The sequence below is a fragment of the Sinocyclocheilus anshuiensis genome, unplaced genomic scaffold, assembly GCF_001515605.1.
Source record: "Sinocyclocheilus anshuiensis isolate Anshui unplaced genomic scaffold, SAMN03320099.WGS_v1.1 scaffold426, whole genome shotgun sequence".
Lineage (NCBI taxonomy): Eukaryota > Metazoa > Chordata > Actinopteri > Cypriniformes > Cyprinidae > Sinocyclocheilus > Sinocyclocheilus anshuiensis.
Genome location: NW_015542362.1, coordinates 341,680 through 360,658, shown reverse-complemented (window position 1 = coordinate 360,658; position 18,979 = coordinate 341,680). Strand labels below are relative to the sequence as shown.

General features: G+C 37.3%; 1 protein-coding gene across 3 annotated transcripts in view; it reads left to right on the top strand.

Annotated features, from left to right (window-relative positions):
- The window catches only part of LOC107691897 (exocyst complex component 6B-like), a 106,850-nt gene that overhangs the window by 954 nt on the left and 86,917 nt on the right, over positions 1-18,979 (top strand). For all 3 annotated transcript variants that reach the window (XR_001634590.1, XM_016490734.1, XM_016490735.1), the window contains exons 2-5: positions 16,607-16,772; positions 16,974-17,021; positions 17,123-17,213; positions 18,314-18,359. Coding sequence is in view for 2 of the 3 variants with exons in the window: in XM_016490734.1 (XP_016346220.1) it covers positions 16,607-16,772; positions 16,974-17,021; positions 17,123-17,213; positions 18,314-18,359 (351 nt within the window). In the remaining variant the exon portion in view is untranslated. The remainder of the gene's footprint in view (positions 1-16,606; positions 16,773-16,973; positions 17,022-17,122; positions 17,214-18,313; positions 18,360-18,979) is intronic.

The following is an 18,979-nucleotide window of genomic DNA, read 5'->3' as shown; positions in this document are numbered from 1 at the left end:
ATATATTTTATATTTTACTATATTTATAATATACTACTACCAATCACTAATTTAATCCAGCTCCTGTTACTTGATGACTAGTTTGTTTTACATGTTGTTCAGATAGTGGAACTGTGTGATGCTAATTTTGGTGCTAGCATGGTGTGTGAGGGACATTGATAACAGTCTCATAATCTCACACCCTCTGATGAGACTTTGCAGAATGAGGCGAAATTGTGAGCACAGACTGGCTTCCTAGCCTTGCTAATGTTTGCATGTTTAGTCATTGTTTGTGATTGGTTATTTTACAGCAATCTCATAAGACAGTTTCACCTAAAAAGACAAGGGGAGGTTTCCTTTATTATATATGACATGTGCATAACAAGACAGTGGAGCTAATGCTTGCTGACCAACTAAAGAAAAATGGGGAGAAATTTAGCTTTTGTGTTTTTCTTTTTCTTTTTTTTTGTGGTTAGAAATAGTATTTTCAGTGCATGGGCATGATAAGATGAGAAAAGCTATACAAATCATGATCTTATGGTTAAAATTACGATGCAATAGAAGTATCAACAGATACCCCTTAAAAAAAGGCAGGTACTTGCTTCTATCCATTGGTCATCGATTGGTTGGAGGCAGATCTGAATGTAAGTTTACAGTCACTTGTAAGATAGGGGAGGCGTTTAAGTGGACCACACGATTGGAGAGACATTTAAAAAAGTGTAAACTCAAATAAATAAATACATTTAAGTAAGTCTTTTTAAAGAATTTGTTTTAAGAAAATTAAGGGTCATTAATGTCAATTAAGCATAAAATCTAATGTAAACCAATCTGATCTAATCTAATCCAAATCTAATTCTAATCCAAACTAATTTAAAAATAGATAAAAAAATACAACTTTTTATCGGATATAAAAATGCAGTGTTGCAGTAACAAGAATCTAATAATCAACTTTGTGAATAATGGAAAGTAAATACGAACCTCAAAAATGTGACCTGGACATATTTTATATTGATCCAGAAGCACATATAGTAAGACCTGTATCCTTCCATACCCCAGGTATTTTTGTTTGGTTTACCAGAAGTAAATGTGTGCAGCATAAACAGCTCATATCTCTGAGCTATTAACATCACTGCACATTGGAAGGACATCAAGTAATGCAGAGACTTCCCAAGTATCATACTGTAAGGTCAAGTTGTGTAATAAAGCAAGGGTACATCACTCTTGTTTGCTAATTGGCTGTGTGGAGCTAATGGACTGTGTGTTCTCTCTGTGTTTCCAAAGGACAGTGCAGGGCCTCTCGCATTCTGATGTGCTTTTAGATGCCTTGTAACGGATGGCACAACACATTGCCAGACAAGGCTCAATAAACTGTAAACAAGCTAATCGATAACAGCATTTTTTTTGGCTGAAACTTGTGAAACAGGACCCTCTGGCTCCTGATCATCATTTCAGCTGTCTTTTTTCTTATCTCCTTAATTTAGATGTCTGTTTTTTTGTTGCCATTTTTAAATGCCTCTCATTTTAAGATTGGATACATTTGATAATGGTTTACTTTTAATCTGTTGATCTAAACAGGTTTAACATCCTCATATCTCTATTTTAGTACTTATTTCTGAAGGCTGAAATTTTCTGCTTTTTGTGGCACAGCTGTCAGCGAATGTGACCTGTTTGTCACAAAAAACAGTGTGTGTTTTGTTAGTAGAAATGGCGTAAATTGGCATCAGCATTTGTACCATGGGCTGTTTGTGTTATATTGTGTCCATGTGATAGTTGATGTCTCATGCAACATGTTTTCCTTTCTCGTGTGCACAGGCTTGTAATCACATAGTATTTAAATAAAACTCCTAAGTGTGTGAGTGCGTACTATATTTGGCCTCACATGAAGACAGATCATACAAGGCTTCTGGGGCTCTAGGTCTGAAATGTGTGTTTATATCAGAGAGAGAATGCTGAGAAAGCCTGGGTTGGTCTGCCTTAGTGAGTCAGTTTCCCCAGACTGTGCTTCCTCCACTCCTGCTCAGCCCAGACTATAATTATTTGATTATTTTGATCATTTCATATAAATGGACTGGTTATGGCTAGTATTAGAAATTGCTTTATACAGTCTGTAGTGTACAAGTAGTTTTCATCGCTCTATAGAAGAAGTGATTGGCTGTTTCATAATGTGCACACACGTCAGGACTTGTGATTACATTCCTATGGTTAAGCCCTGTAGTATAATGTACACATAGAAGAAATGTGCTATTCCTTGGTCCATTCATCCATTCCAAGATATCTGGTAGTTCTAAAATTGCCATGAAATGGAAATTCACCTTATCTATTGTCTAAATGCACATTTTTTATCAAATTGTGAACAATCAAAATGTCCTAACTTGATGTTCCGGCGGTGAAACGTCAGACTTGTTGCTGGTGAGGTATTCTAAACCCACCCTTACAATCGACTGCTAGCTCACATTCAAATCTGCCTCCATCCAATCAAAAACGGATGGATAGAGCCAAGTCCCACCCTGCATTTTTTTCTTTTTGATAACCTGTTTAAAGGGGTCATATGATGTTGCTAAAAAGAAATGTGCTGCACACATCTGAATATTTGGGTTGAAGTGTTCTGGAACAGTGTTGTAAATACAACTTAACCACTGATTTCTAGTCGTGTCCATTTTTGGAAGGCCAAACAAAGTAGTTTCGCTTTCACAACGAAACACAGCGTCACACACGGTGGCCTAGAGTGAGCGGCGGCGGCCTAGAGTGAGCAGAGGCCGGGGGCTAGAGTGAGGAACGGCTGGAGGGTTAGAATGAGCAGAGGCGGCGGGCTTGAGAATGGCGTGGCCGCCGGATTCGACGAAGGAGCGTCCGGAGGGCTTGCGGCAACCACATGTGACGACCCCAGGCTGGACTCTGCTTCGTCCACGGTGAAAGCCGATCCGGTGATCCACAGCGCACCAAGAGCTTGTAACACTCCAAAGAGAAAGGAAAAATTGAAATCTCATCATATGACCCCTTTAACTCTTATCACAATACATGAGAAATGATCTGTTGCTACTTCCATTATACCTCAACTTTAAGATGGCACAGAAGTGCTTTGCTTTTAGGGAGATTCCTGCTTGCTTAAACCCATTTCAGTCTGCCTGGTTAAAAGTGAACAACCATTTAGTTATAAAGATAAATCTTTTGCAGTTTTGGTCTTTAGTCTTGGGTTTTGAGTGTTACTATGAAAGCAAATCCACTAATTCAGAGGTTTTCAAACTGAGGGTACTGAGGGTAGCATAGAGGTTGCAACATTATAAATATGAAAATATTAAATTGACTCTTCGCAAAGACCTGCCCCTATTAGTTACTGTTGCTATGTCTGACAAGCCATGGTGCTTTCACGCCACACATCATGTTCTCACACAGTGAAAAATACATTGCGGAGCAAAGAGGACACTGGCAACGCACCGACAGACAAGACAAGAGCAAGTTGCTTTAAGTATGAAACAAAGTCTCAGCTTTCAAATTTTGTCATTTTTAAAAAAAATTTTTTTAAAGAAAGTCAAACAATAAATGTCGTGATGGATTGAAGTAGCGTCTCAGTTCAAGCATCACATGAACCACTCATCTCTTCCTCTTTGCTAGTTATAGCATGAAATAAACATGAATGAACATCAGAAGGTATCTTGTTTCAACCGTGGAAAGACATCAATTAAAGACATTAGATTAACGTTGGTCGACTTGAACTTGAAAAATGGTGTGTCCATTTTTCAAGTTCAAGTCCACCAATGTTAATCTACTCTCCTGTCTGGTTTGTTTGTTGGACAAAAATGGCAGATTCTACATTATGATTGGTCACTTCGCCTGTCAATTAATTCCCTGCGAAGGGTCAGTTGCATTTTGTCTTCATGGAAAATTTACTAGAAATACATAAACCGAAAATTATCAAATATGTTAGTAATTCCTGTTTCTACTAATGAGTAACATTCTGTTTCCTGTAACACAACTGTTGCAATTATAATGTTTAGCTTTTTAGTAGTATTGCTGTGCAGTGTTGGTGTCTGATTAATCATTTTTGGCTCGTTTGTGTATAGTTACTGAATGTTTTATAATTCAGTAACATGACTCATACTAGTGCCACAAGTATATAACATTAATAAGCAGTGACTGACAACCATATTAAACTGCAGTGTGTATGTGGCCCTTAAGCCCAATTTATACTTCTGCATCGATCCTACGCCGTAGCCTACGCATAGACACACATCCTACGCCGTAGATGTGCACCTCTCCAAAAATTTAACAGCGCGTCAATTCTACGCGGACCGCAAGCGCTGTGATTGGTCTGCCAGAACCCCACCCTCCGTATGTACTTGAGTTTTGTGTGTGTTTATGTGCACTTTAATATATTTTAATGTTACACCTCCTTATATAAAATAAAACAAAGCAAAGAATAAGTCTACATAGCATTATACATCAGTAGTTGTCTGCGACAAACAATGTTGATCTGCCATGGTACAAGTCCTTGTGGAGATTGAAAGAATGCCATCTTCTCCTGTTCCGTTGTTGTCTCCTTTTTGTAGTTTTAAATAATGATTTGATATTTATTTGCCGCCGTCACAGCTATAATGCTTCTCCGACGAGCTGCTTCTTCTTCGGCTTTTGCCGTGGTACTGCGGGTTACACCAGCAACATTCCCGTGGACACTGCAGACTAGCGGTTTGCATGTGTACTGTACGTCGACGCGGACAACGACGCAGAAGTATAAATGAAAACTGAAGCATAGCCTACGGTGTAAAGGCTACGGCGTAGGTCCGACACAGAAGTATAAATCATCCTTTAGAGCTCAAATGTAAGAAAATCTGAAGGAATAATATTTAGTCTTGACTATGGGCTGTACATTTCTTCAGTGTGTGTGTATGTAAAAGTGTGCATCTCAGAGTACCAGGAATGAGTAGTCAGGTTTCTTGTCACATGCTAGACACTTGATTGTTTGTTCTACAAATACTGACTGATCAGTCGCAAACTCTCTCTCTCTCTCTTGTTTCTGTTTAAAAGTTTTAAAGTTCTGTGTATTTTCAATGTCCTTGATTTCCTGGACTTTGTGTAGGCAGTTGCTGTCTTGACCCCTGTAGGGTGATTAACCACTTCAAAAAGGAAGAGAGGACTGAAGCTTTGGAAACACAGTTCTTCGTTCCAGTTATGTCAAGAGGAATGTTGTAAATATTTTGGACTCTCTCCTGCATCCACCTGAGGAATTTCGAACAAACACTTCACAGCACTTTAGCAATTATCGTGTTGAAACATTTCTCAAAGGCTGCTTATTTAAAGAACAGAGGCAGATAACTGTATCAATGTTTCATAGGATTTCCATGGCTTGCATTAAAAGAAAATATTGTAAAAATATTTGGTTATATATATATATATATATATATATATATATATGTATATATATATATATGTGATGAGCTACATTTTCATATTTTATTAATTGGTAGGTGGTTTAGGCTCTTCAAAGTCTATGTCTGCATGATATTCTGGTCCCTAGATGTGGCTTGGGATTTAGAACTAACCCCTAATCCTATGTAAGTAATATTAATAGTGATGAGGCAACTAAAGTTATACATTTTAACCAATCTGGAAGCACAAAAGCATGCACACACGATGTTCACAGTTGGAAGTTGGCATTCATTCCACAAGCCACCAATCAGTTGTCTCGCCTCTTCTCCATTTCGTTCCGTTTACTTGCTGAACAGTGGGGAATCTTCAGACTGGCAACCTATGACCTTTACAACAGAGCTGCAATCACACACAGTTAACCTGCAAACAATACCCTTGATGATGAAGGAAATCACTTATGGATCTCCACCTTTAGGGCGCCAAGACTGGAGCAGAGGTCTGCAGCTAGTTGCAAGAAACCCCTTTAGTTATAAAAACCCTTTATGACAATACACTTTCTTTAGTTTCTGTTATATAACTGGTTTTTCTTGTATTCTTTTTTTATTATTCCAGTTTTCTTAACTTTTGACATTTCTTGCAATTGGGCCCTGAGCTGTAAGCTACATAGGAAGCTACATTTCTGTGACTTTACAGGGCTCCAGACTAATTATTTTTACTAGGAGCACTGTAGCCCCTGACTGAAAATTTTTAGTAGCACAAGCAGAAAATTTAGGGGCACTCCTTAAATCAGCCTGCAATGCAAGAATCGTTCACATATTACTGACGAATGCTTTGATAATAAATAGACTTAAAGCATTTGCCACTGACGATTCAAACGCGAGTTTTGAGCAGTGTAGAGTAGCACTTGTTGTTTATCATTTCTTCAATCACAAATGCAGACATGGTTTTATGTTTGTGTGGTGCGATGCAACGCAACATGTAAAAAGACAGTATAAGTCATTATAATCCGTAATTATGTCCCCACTGGATGCAACAAATATAAACACATTTCATTACACCAAATACACAAAATAATGTTCTTTTTAGCAACATCATATGACCCCTTTAACTCAGAGATTACTATGTGCAGTATTCTTTTAATTTCAGAGAGATATGACATATGTAAGGGATAATCAACGGTTATCCGTGCATTAAAGGATTTTAAATGCATGATGTGGAGGCAAAGAACCGCCCGACGTGAAGCGGACCGGCCGCGCCGTTCTCAAGCCCGCCCGCCGCCGCTCACTCAAGCCGGCCTCCGCTCACTCTAGCCCGCCGTGTGTTTATTTGTGAAAGCGAAACTACTTTGTTTGGCCTTCCAAAAGACGGTCGGGCTCTACATTTTAACTCACAATTGCGAGTTTATATCACGCAATTCTGAGAAAAAAGTCAGAATTGCGAGTTTGTATCACGCAATTCTGAGAAAAAAAGTCAGAATTGTGAGATAAAAAGTCGCAATTACCTTTTTTTTAAAATGTTTTATTCACTGGTGGGCTTCCATACCGTTTAATGTTTCTCATATGCAACAGAAATGGCAGTGCAAGTTGAACAACGTGGTGGTCGCTCCAGTGCGACCGCGCACAAAATTTACTCGCACCGGCAGAAAAAATGGTCGCAGTCTGGAGCCCTGCTTTACTAGAATTTTAAATGTTTTGCTTTATTCTGTTCAGTTTTAATGACCGCAGCAACAATCAGGTACAGCTAAGCAGAGCAGAGTTTTGGCTATGGTTTCCTATGTGTAATGTGTTTGCAGTCACAAACCTCAGTAGAGAAGCAGAGACCAATTTACCACAAAGGTGCAGCCAGGTCCACACCCAGCTGAGTCACTGCAAAAACACACACACGAGATTACTTACAAGCCCCGCTGTAAAACTCTGAGATGCTTTTGAAGGTTGAAGGATGTCCAATGTGCTATGGCTGCTTTAATTTGTCGAAGGTTTTTGTTTGGTGGTACCAGGGAAGTGTTTAAAATAATTTTTTCCTTTTCTCTCCACAGTGGACTTGGTGGTTTACTAGATTAAGGCTTTGATAAGCGCTTAATGGCTTCCTCGGTTTTATACACAATCAAACTGCCTGTTGTTGTTTTTGTTTAGTTGATTTGACTTTAAATAAAAAAAAGACAAATGAATTACTTGTGCACCCGTTTGTCACTTGGTCCATATACATCAGTGCTCCCCCTGCAACTCCTGTTGGCATGTACGGAGCTTTATGCAAAAGTATTTTTTTGCACTATTTAAGAAATATCCTATTAACGTTTCACATATCACACATATCCTATTCACATTCATATATCCTATTCATATTTGTGACCCATAACCAAGATAGTGGGGGGCTGCTACTATCAACTGCTCATGTCAAGACATTTTAGTCATATTTTTAGACCGGTTTCTTGGTGCATCTTTAATTTTAATCTTTGTGATCTTTTAGTCTTGTGAACTGCTCTCTAATTAATTTTTTTTAGATTTAAGATTGACATTTTGTGCTCTGCTGTGTGCAAGAAGTACTTGCAAAATCTGTGACGTTTGAACTAGAGGTTGGGCAACATTCTGTGTTGCTCAGTGCTTTACTTCTGGCATTGCACTGCTACACTCATCATTTATCAGTCTGTTTCAGCTTGAAGGATTTATTTGTTTCTTACTCTCAGCTGTTGCACTGTGGCCCATCTCTGCCCTCACTATTGCTGTGTTTAGACCCACAGAGGAATTTACAGTTTCTAGGGTGACTGCTGCTACCTTTCTCTTCTTTTTTTCAATCCCACTCTCTGTCACCTCCCACATGACCTCAGGTTTTTCTGTGCCGTGCCGTTCCTGGTACGTGCCTCTTTTTTAGCATGTTTCCATGCATCTTTGTTATCTCTTATCTGTGCTGTTGCTAGAACCAAGGAGTTAGTGATAGTTTCATACACTCAAAAGTTCGGGGTCAGTAGATGTTTTAGAAAGAAGTCTTGTATGCTCACCAAGGCGACATTCGTTTACATTTTTTTTCCTGTCTTTATTTCATAATTGTTTGCTACATTTGTTTTCCGTTACTGATTGGACACATTCTTACTGATGCTCTTATACTGTCACAAGTGATTTTTGCAAAGGCACAGAATCTCTGCCAATCTCTGTGTAAAAATAACATTATGATGCTGCCATCTTTCTGAAGTCATTTTTACCTTCTTGTAATTTGGCTCGAATCTCAGGTGAAAATTGCCATTTTGACCCCCCTCAACAAATAGTGGATTACTCAGTAAATATTCATCCATGACATTTATTATTTTGGCTTTCATCCCTATACATGTCTGTAGGGATGCAACGATTCACTCAACTCACGATTCGATTCCATTCACGATTTTGATTTCACGATTCGATTCCATTCATGATTTTTTTTTTTACAAAATGAGATTTAAGACAAATTATAAATTAAATGAGTCCTTTTATTATTGCTTGGACAAAATGCTGCACGTTTCTTTGTGAAATTGAAATATAACACTATAATAATATAGTATAATAGTATAATAGTATAATAATATACTAATATAGCACTTGCATATTACTGCTCTTTTGTTGGGTTTGATTGCTTCTATTGTCCTCATTTGTAAGTTGCTTTGGATAAAAGCGTCTGCTAAATGACAATTTAAATATAATGTAAATGTAAATAACAAAACTAAATTGAGATAAAAAAAAAAAATCAAATAAATAACACAAATAAAATAAATCTCTTCATATAAACAAACTAAGGCTTTGTCTGTGCTCTTTCCATTTAAAATTAGAGGCAACCACTGCATTTTAATCATGATCCAAATAAAGATGCTGCATACATGCAACATGAGCAGTTTTTAATCTAAATTAGATTGCATAATTTCGAAATTTGAAGCAAAAACAGAATGGTTTGACTTCAGTTTTGTGAAACTATGCATAAAAAATATCTGCATGAAACAGAAACAGAAGAGCTGAATGAGATGCAGATGCACTCTCTGGCAACAGGTGGCGCTTAAAGCGTTTCCGCTGTAAACAAAGCCGAGCTGCACTTATGAAATTTAATATGCATTATACAGATGCAAGAAATACCATCTAAACTTTTCTAAAGACAGTAAGTTCCCCTCAGACATACATTCATATAAACTCTTACCCCTAAATGAATCGCGATTTGTTTAGCATCTCAACCGATTTGAATCGTCTCACATTTGAATCGATTTTCAACCGGCTCACGGTTAATCGTTACGTCCCTACATGTCTGTCTTTCTTCAGAAAAAATATTAGCAAAATCCAAAATTTGAGCTAGGGAAGTTTTTGAAATTTGGTTGATTTGACATGGAATGACCCAATAGAATTTGCCTTGGCTGAACAGACCCATAAACTTGTTTTGTGCTTATTCTAGTGAGAAGTTGAGTATCTTACAGTTAATCACATCATGTGAGCATGATCATTGCTCTCCCATTCGAACAACACAACAGTCTTAGTGTGCTAGAAATGATCATGCTAGAATTGTATTTGTAGGTGCTTGTTGGTTAACTTTATACAAAATAAATCCCAAAGTTTAATTAAGTGAAAGGTTATTTGAGTACTTGAGATGAGACCGTGATCGAGTCATGAACTGCAGTGACTGCACACTCTTCCCTCTGTTAGACAGTGATCAGATTTCAGTGTTTAGCCAGTGTACTTCGTACGACTATTTCCTCTTTTAGAGCTTCTAACGTTACCTCAGAACCTCCAGATGGAGTTCTGCCCTCGCTATCAGAGAAGGATCTTGTCCAGGGTCAATAAAGCAGAAACCGAGGGCCAAACTTTGTTCAGGACATGTTTGCTTTCAATGTATGAGAATGCAGAGACCTCATGAAATAAAGTTAATCTCTAAAGCAATTATATTATAAAAGCAATTGTTGTGCTGCAGTGTGTCCATGTTTAAGTGATTTCCACAATAAACTACTGTACACATTCATTTCCTATATTCCTATAGTTTTATTATTGATTATGAATTCTATTAATTAGTTGTTGCAGCCATAGTCAGGGAATGAGAGAACAGCCAGGGCCTTAATTTTCTGCCAAATTGATATGACTGACGTTCAGATATTTCAAGCAATTCAGCATTTGCTCCTATTTATGGTCTAGTATATGGCTTTTTTTTAATCTGCATTTTTGGCCCAGAGATCATTACTAAGATCATATCATAATGTGGCCTAGTGTTGTTGAATCTGTCATTATAGAGGTCGACCATATACCGGTAGACATAATAAACTGGTAGACATTTTCGATTGTCATTTCTCCTGTGGTTAGTGTAGTCACGATACCAAAATGTCAGTGGTCAGTACCAGTAGTACTAGTGAGCTACCAGTTTTGGTACCATAGTAAAAATACTGTAACAGTTTTATTTCAGTGATTTTTTGGCTCTCATACAGATAGCTCTCAGTTGCAGCCATCTGTATTAGCTTTAATCTGTATTTAATGCATACAGTGAAGACTAGACAGTGTTTTTTTATTTTTTTTTTTACACATTTTTGTCTCTGTTGAACTCAACTACCTGGTACAGTAAGTTTGAAAAGATAAAAGTACTGATCATTAGGTATGCTATTACATCATAGACAGAAAAGTGCACTGCTATTGTTGGTGTGAGGTGCTGACGTGTGTTTGTGGGGCTTCTAAGTTTAGATCCTCTGCTCTATTTCCGATCCATTCTGTTTCCCAGCTGCCATTGAGCTATCTCTAGATTTCAGTCAGCTAACAGGATATGACATAATAGCACACATAAGCATAGGTTTTCCTTAAGTTAGTCTAGGGTGACGACAGTTCGCAAAGGAAATGCTGTGAATAGGAATGCTGTGTAACAGGTCAACATCACACACACACACACACACACACACAGAGCTCAGAGCAATGTTGTCATTCCTAGACCAAATGAATTAGGCTGTATTTGTTCAAACAGATCCAGTATAATCTAACAGTAATATAGAAATGTCATTACAATTTTAAAGAACTGTTTTTCTGTTTGAATATATTTTAAACTGTAGTTTATGCCTGTGATGGCAAAGCTGAATTTACAGCTATGTTTTTCAGGAAAGGAGACACAAATGGCCTTCAGTTGTTAATTTTATGACACCCTTGGTGTTCATATCAGAGCAGAAAAGCAGAGTAATTGCAAAGTAATGGTCCATTGATTTGCTACAACACATTTCTGGACATTATGGCTTTTCAGTTAAGTAGCATGTTTGTGTGTTCTCATATGCAAGTAAAAAATGACATTTTTGAAAGAGAGTGTGTGACATGTTTAAGTGGAAACGGCTTCTTCTTCGTCTTCTTCTCTCTCTCTTTCACTCTCTCTCGTATATCCGTTATTTCTCTACCAGGGAGTGTTGGGAAAATATCAGGCTCCAGTTTTTCTCAAGGAGGGTATCACATTTCAGTTTTGGGAACGTCACCCTGTTTCCCAATAATGCTTGTAACAATGGGGGCCAGAAGTGATGGCCAATTAAATTTGATTATCTGTAAGGAAGAGTCTGGACAATGATGCCTGATGCTTATTATTATTATTTTTTCAAATAACTGGACTGAGAGGTGTCCTTGAGCCAGATGCGGTAGAGTCTCACACAGCTGGACCACTCCAGCTGGGCTATTTACAATTTGTTCAGCTTTTTGTTCCCATCCGTTTACTTGTTTTTGTGACTCTTGCTAAGGGAGTTGTGCAACACAGATTATTGAAGATGACCCTTGCTTCCAAAATGTTTAGTGGTTATATTTTCGTTTATTTTTATTAGTTTTTTTTTTAAACGTATTTTTAAATTAACATTATTCATTAAGTATTTTTTTTGGCTTCGTTAGAACGGTGTCTGATGAGACAGGAAGCAGTGGGAGGAAAGAATCGGAAAAAGTACTTTGAATCAAGATTATTACACATGATTTATCGATGCACATTATTCATTTTTTCATAATCCCTCATAAATATCTCCTCATTGATGATGTACATCATTGTGAGGGCTGGCCAATCCAGCATTTCTCGATTGGAAAAAAAATCAAGTCATGCCAGATTTATTTTGAGAACGTGGTTTCTGTTTTATAACGACGTTTAATAGTTGTATCGGTCAGTGTTGAGTATTTGAGGCATTGCATGACTAATTGGAGCATGTCTGCTCATTTGTCTGCCCCAGTGTTCTTTTTTTCCTGTACAGTGCTCGCATTTCCTTCCAGCATCTTCCTCTAGATAAAAATGGTAAATTCAGGTTGGGAAGTGCTTTCACCTTGCAGCCCTGGATTTGAGGTGTGTTTACTGTGTGTGAGTGTTTGTGGAGGAAGCCATCAGTGACGTCAAGACTGTGCTAATGGACGACATTTCCTGAGCCACAGGAAGGCTGTGCTCAGGTGAAGCCATGTGCTGGTGTGTTTGTGTCCTGAATTAGTCTGTATTTTACTGAAAAGGACATAGCTTGTTTCCCTGACAGTCCTCCTCACTATGACATTGTCTGTTAATCATGGTTAATTTTCATATGATGATAAACTGCTCTGGGCACTGTCTTTATTGAGAAGAACACCTTAGAACCAAACCGAATTGAATCAGATCTAATCTAATTGTGTTCTATTGTCACTTGTACTGGAAACTTGTTATGGACCTCAGTCAGGTGTGTAAAATTAAATATGGAATCTACAAGAAAACATGCTGTGTGGTATAGAACTATTTTTTTGTTCGCAGAGCTGAATATGGGATAAAACTGAATATATTTTCAAATAACCCTTGCTATATGCTGTGTTTGGTCTGATTTCAAATGAAAAAGAAAAATATATGCACTTACAAATTGTTCTTGGATTCATCTGAAGTTCCAAGCTTCTTGAGGAGTGTTTATTTCATATCTTCTACTGCCATCTCGTGGTAAACACCTAGTGTCATCGCCAATGGAGAAAGATTTGACTTTTTACAGAGACTTTAGGCCCAATCCCAATTCTATTTTATACCCCTTCCCCTTCCCCTAAAAAAAAATATTCCCCTAAGACTTGGGACACCACTACTATACGTCACACGTCACCATATGTCGTCTAGCTCCTACAATACACACACCTATACTGGTGTGCTGGTGTGCATTAGAGCCTTCAATTACCGTCCTATATTAATGCGCTGCTTACTCACACACACACACACACACACACACACACATATATATCAGAGATCACGCAGCTCACACATCCAGGAGCAAAGACACTTGTCAACGCTGCCCCACGACTTTTATTAAAGGGGTCATATGATGCTGCTAAAAAGAACAGTATGTTGTGTATTTGGTGTAATGAAATGTCGGACATGTCCTCTTTTTGGACCTAAGAAAGTGTGTCCGGCCGGGAGTTCTAAATCGCCAAAAATGTCTGGGATTCGGATTTTGATTTCTACAGTCGCTATTCATTGTGTGCGTTTTTTGCAAACTTTATGTATTAAAGTTCAATAACAGCTGTAATACAGAATCGTCCCGTATTTAAGGCATCAAAGAAGCGTTCCGTATGAAAGCTATACGGAACGCAGTTTGTCCCGTATTTAAGGCATATGCCGTATGAACACCTAGACCATACGAATAACAAACTCTAAATTGAGAATTAATCATTCTTTTTTGACAAGTGTTTGATTTGTGAACGGGGTGGCTTTAAGACCAAGCGGATAGTGGTGGGAAGTTCGGTTCTTTTCCGCGAACCGGTTCTTTCGGACAGTTCGCCGTTTCAAATGATTCAGTCAGATTTGGTGAACTGGTTCAACCGGTTCACTAAGAAGAACCGGTTAAATCGAACGATTCGTTCGCGAACCGGACATCACTACAAGCGGAATCCTCTGCCGGCAGGTCGCTCCCGCTGCACAGCGAGCGGGATTTGCGCTAATGGAGTAATTATTTAATTTTTTTTTACGTCCGCGTTTCGACTTCAGCAAATCAGTTTGAGCGAATGCAAACAACGTGATTCCAACATCCAGCCACGCAAGAAAACGTGCATTTTACCCTTTTATACAGTCTATGATTTTACCTGAGGGAAGACGTGATCAATAAGGAAAGTCGTCTTTCTTTAATGTATACCTAGATAAAACAATTTACATTTAATGGATGTAGGGTGGTAAATAGTATAAGGTTAATGCACATATTTGTATTGTACAATGGGAGAACATTTAACTGTTCATGAGGTAGATTGCCTATAGCCTATATACTGCCGTTCAAAAGTTTGGGATCAGTACAATTTTTAATGTTTTTAAAAAAAAAATAAGTTTCTTATGCTCATCAAGCCTGCATTTATTTGATAAAAAATACAGAAAAAAATGTAATTTTGTGAAATAGCCTATTATTGCAATTTAACATAACAGTTTTCTATTTATACTTAATTTATTCCTGTGAAGCAAAGCTGAATTTTCAGCATCATTACTCAGGTCTTCAGTGTCACATGATCCTTCAGAAATCATTATAATATGCTGATTTATAATCAGTGTTGGAAACAGTTGTGCTGCTTATTATTGTTTGGAACCAGTGATATTTTTTTCAGGATTCTTTGAGAAATAACGTGTTAAAAAGAACAGCATTTATTCAAAATAAAAATTCTGTATTAAATATGCACTACTATTCAAAAGTTTGGGGTCAGTAAATTTCTTTTCTTTTTTTAAAGAAACTTTTAGAATACTTTTATTCAGCAAGGATGTGTTAAATGGATAAAAAGTGATATTGTTAGAAAAGATTTATATTTTGAATAAATTCTGTTCTTTTTAACTTTTTGTTTTATTTATGGAACACAGGTTCCAAAAAAAAATTAAGCAGCACAAGTTTCAACACTGATAATAAATCAGCATAAGAATGATTTCTAAAGGATCATGTGACACTGAGGACTGGAGTAATGATGCTGAAAATTCAGTGCTGCGTCACAGAAATAAATTATATTTTAAAGTATAATAAGGTAGGAAACCAATATTAGAAATTGCAATAATATTTAACAATATTACTGTATTTTTGATCAAATAAATACAGCCTTGATGAGATAAGACTCCATAAGAAATTAAAAAAAAAAAATTATGTAAAAGAGATATATATCAGATATACATAATAGGCCTGTGTGTGTGTGTCCCTTATTCTGTCCCTTATTTTTCTATGAAAAACCACGATTGTCTCTTATTTTCCTTTTCTGAAGTTGGCAACCCTAGCTGCACACATCCGAATATTTGGGTTGAAGTGTTCTGGAACAGTGGGTGTGGCTGACTCTTAACTTTTATAAAGAATATCTCTTTGGATTTGAGACTTTAGTCTTTGCAACTTTACAGATCTTATTTATGCACCAAGAGCTTGTAACACTCCAAAGAGAAAGGAAAAATTTTAATCGCATCATATGACCCCTTTAATAACAGTTTAAATACTGAATCACTACATTGTATTTTCCAGCAACAAGAGGATAAAATCGCTGTTTTTGAAGTAAACTCACTCTAAAATGAGAAACGCACAGACTCGCATACACGCAACTTTCATTTCTCTCTCTCGCTCTCGAATTGGCAATATTTGAGAAAAGGGTTTAGCGATTTCTAATTATTGGGGGGACTAGCCCCCCTCAATGTCTACGGTGGTTATCGCCCTGATCAGACATGAAAATATGTTGTGGCACTATCGTGCAGTCTGTAATGATATGACGTTAGCAAACTTTAGCGATTTTTTGCAAACGTTTCTTTGAGTAACATGACCGTAAATATGAACTCACGATTGAATGTAACAAAACAAATGATTACTTTTCGTTAAAATCTTTATTAATGCCAAAAAATGCTTACATTTGTGTCTTTTTGTTCTCTCAGGCAGCCCTGTTGCCGCTGAAGCCGGTTTACGAGATAATTCATACCCCTTCGTTTGAAGTGTGGTCCCGAAAAATCTTAGTTTGAAGGGCTATCTGGCCCTTCCCCTTACCCCTACCCCTCCAACCAAAAGAGAATCGAGACACCCCTACCCCTTCACGTGAACGCGCGAAACGGAGGGGTAGGGGAAAGGGGAAGGGCTAAGGGGTAGAATTGGGATTGGGCCTAAATTAGCAATCTCATTTATAATGTTGTTGATTATATTGCATAATTTCAAAACAGTTAAAGAGCAACAAGGCACTTCATATGTCTTTTGATAATCTTTTCAGGTGTCCGTTTATGTGTGTAAATAAATAATCAGTAATAGTATAATATGTTGTATGTAGCGTTGATGTAATATAGACTACATGTATTTTTATATATAATAATTTGACATTGTTTTTTATATTGTCCTTATTTTTTCTGGAAGGTCTGTTTATGATGGACAGGAACATGGACTCTTCATGGATAAACTGGAAGGGCGGATCCGCAACCACGACCGCGAAATTGAGAAGATGTGCAACCATCACTTCCAGGGTTTTGTGGACTCCATTACTGAGCTGCTCAAAGTGCGCGGAGAAGCCCAGAAACTCAAGGTGCAGAAAGAGAAAATGAGGGTTTGAGGAAATCCTATAAAACAAGATGGAAGAAAAAAGAGAAACATTAAAGACCTGAACTAAAAAAAGATTTCAACCACTTGTGTGTAATATGTCAGGAAAAATCCAGACATATATAGTTTGTGTTTCTGTTTTGATCACGCCCCGGATAATTGGTTGAAATTGCTTTGTCTTCCTCAGTGTCAGGTGACCGAGACCAATCAGAAGCTCCAAACTGACGGCAAGGAGGTGTGTGTCCTGCTTGCTTTTAGTCTTTGATTCAGAACTTGTTACATTAAAAGCAAATATATGAATAGCATTATTAAAATCGGTGGTTGCATCTCCTGTAGGTCCTGACATCGATGGATGAGCTGAGACAGTGCCGTCTGCAGCAGAGGAATATCGCCACCACCATTGACAAACTCACACACTGCTTACCAGGTACAAACATCAGGCCCCTCTGCCTGAGCTTTTTCAAACATCTTGCTTATCTACTATTTGTTGTATTTACACTAATGTTCAAAAGTTTTTTTTTTTTTTTTTTTTTAAAGAAATTAATACTTCAGCAAGGCAATTAATACTTCTATTTCATATAAATGCTCTTCTTTGAACTTTCTATTCATTGAAGAATCCTGAAAAAAGGTTTTCCACAAAATTAAGCAGCACTACTGCTTGAGCACCAAATCAGTATATTAGAATGATTTCTGAAGGATTATGGGACCCTGAAGAGTGAAGTAATGGCTGCTGAAAATTCAGCTTTGTTTTGTATTGTAATAATATTTCAAAATATTATGTTTTCACTGTAAAATTATTATATACATGTACATAGACATATACATAATATAATTGTTTACCACAACATAATTATATCATGTTTCCAATGTAAAGCTTTAGTGAGCATAAGGGACTTTCAAAAACATCCTATCCACCCCAAACTTTTGAACTGTAGTGTATGTTTTTAAAAAAAAAATTTTAACTGCTTGAAAGCTCACATGCTCACATGCATTCCACTTGCATTTTTTCTTGCAATGTTTAAAAGTTTTTTTTTTTTTTTTTTTTAAAGAAATTAATACTTCAGCAAGGCAATTAATACTTCTATTTCATATAAATGCTCTTCTTTGAACTTTCTATTCATTGAAGAATCCTGAAAAAAGGTTTTCCACAAAATTAAGCAGCACTACTGCTTGAGCACCAAATCAGTATATTAGAATGATTTCTGAAGGATTATGGGACCCTGAAGAGTGAAGTAATGGCTGCTGAAAATTCAGCTTTGTTTTGTATTGTAATAATATTTCAAAATATTATGTTTTCACTGTAAAATTATTATATACATGTACATAGACATATACATAATATAATTGTTTACCACAACATAATTATATCATGTTTCCAATGTAAAGCTTTAGTGAGCATAAGGGACTTTCAAAAACATCCTATCCACCCCAAACTTTTGAACTGTAGTGTATGTTTTTAAAAAAAAAATTTTAACTGCTTGAAAGCTCACATGCTCACATGCATTCCACTTGCATTTTTTCTTGCAGTGTTGGAGATGTACAGCAAATTGCAGGAGCAGATGAGGTCCAAAAGGTATGACATCTGCACACATGCCTTTTTTGTGTAACCTGCAGATGAGCACTAGGTGGCACTAGAGATAAACTTATCAAGGTTGAACTTAAATACACAAGTGCAGTTCAGTGCCCAAAATATTTTAACACCTTTACTTAAAAAAAGCAAATTTGAGAACAGGACATTCCCAGCTGGGAAAGAGAGAGCAAGGTGTTGATGATTTAAACAGACCGTAGATCACTGGACTACTGGAGTATCTCATCCAGTCTGATGTGACTGAAGCAGTGACCAGACAGACACGGAGAGAGAGTTTTTCAGATGTCTGAGATGTCCAAAGCAGCATTTGGCAGCTGTCAGGAGTCAGAGACACAGAGGACACATTTGGATTGGATTTTCTTAGCTTTAGCAGCTGCATACTTTGAACTGTCCCAGCATAATCAGGCATCTTTCTTATTTATGTTTTTTTTGTTTTTATGGTCAAGGATAGTAGACATCTGATAGAAAGATGGAGGATGGAGGGAGTGAAAGGTGGAACCAGGTGGAGACGATACAGGATTTTAACCTGCATCCTCATGAGCACTCAGCTCTTACAGTCTTGGCCAAAAGTATTGGCAGTGACACAAATTTTGTGTTTTGCAAAA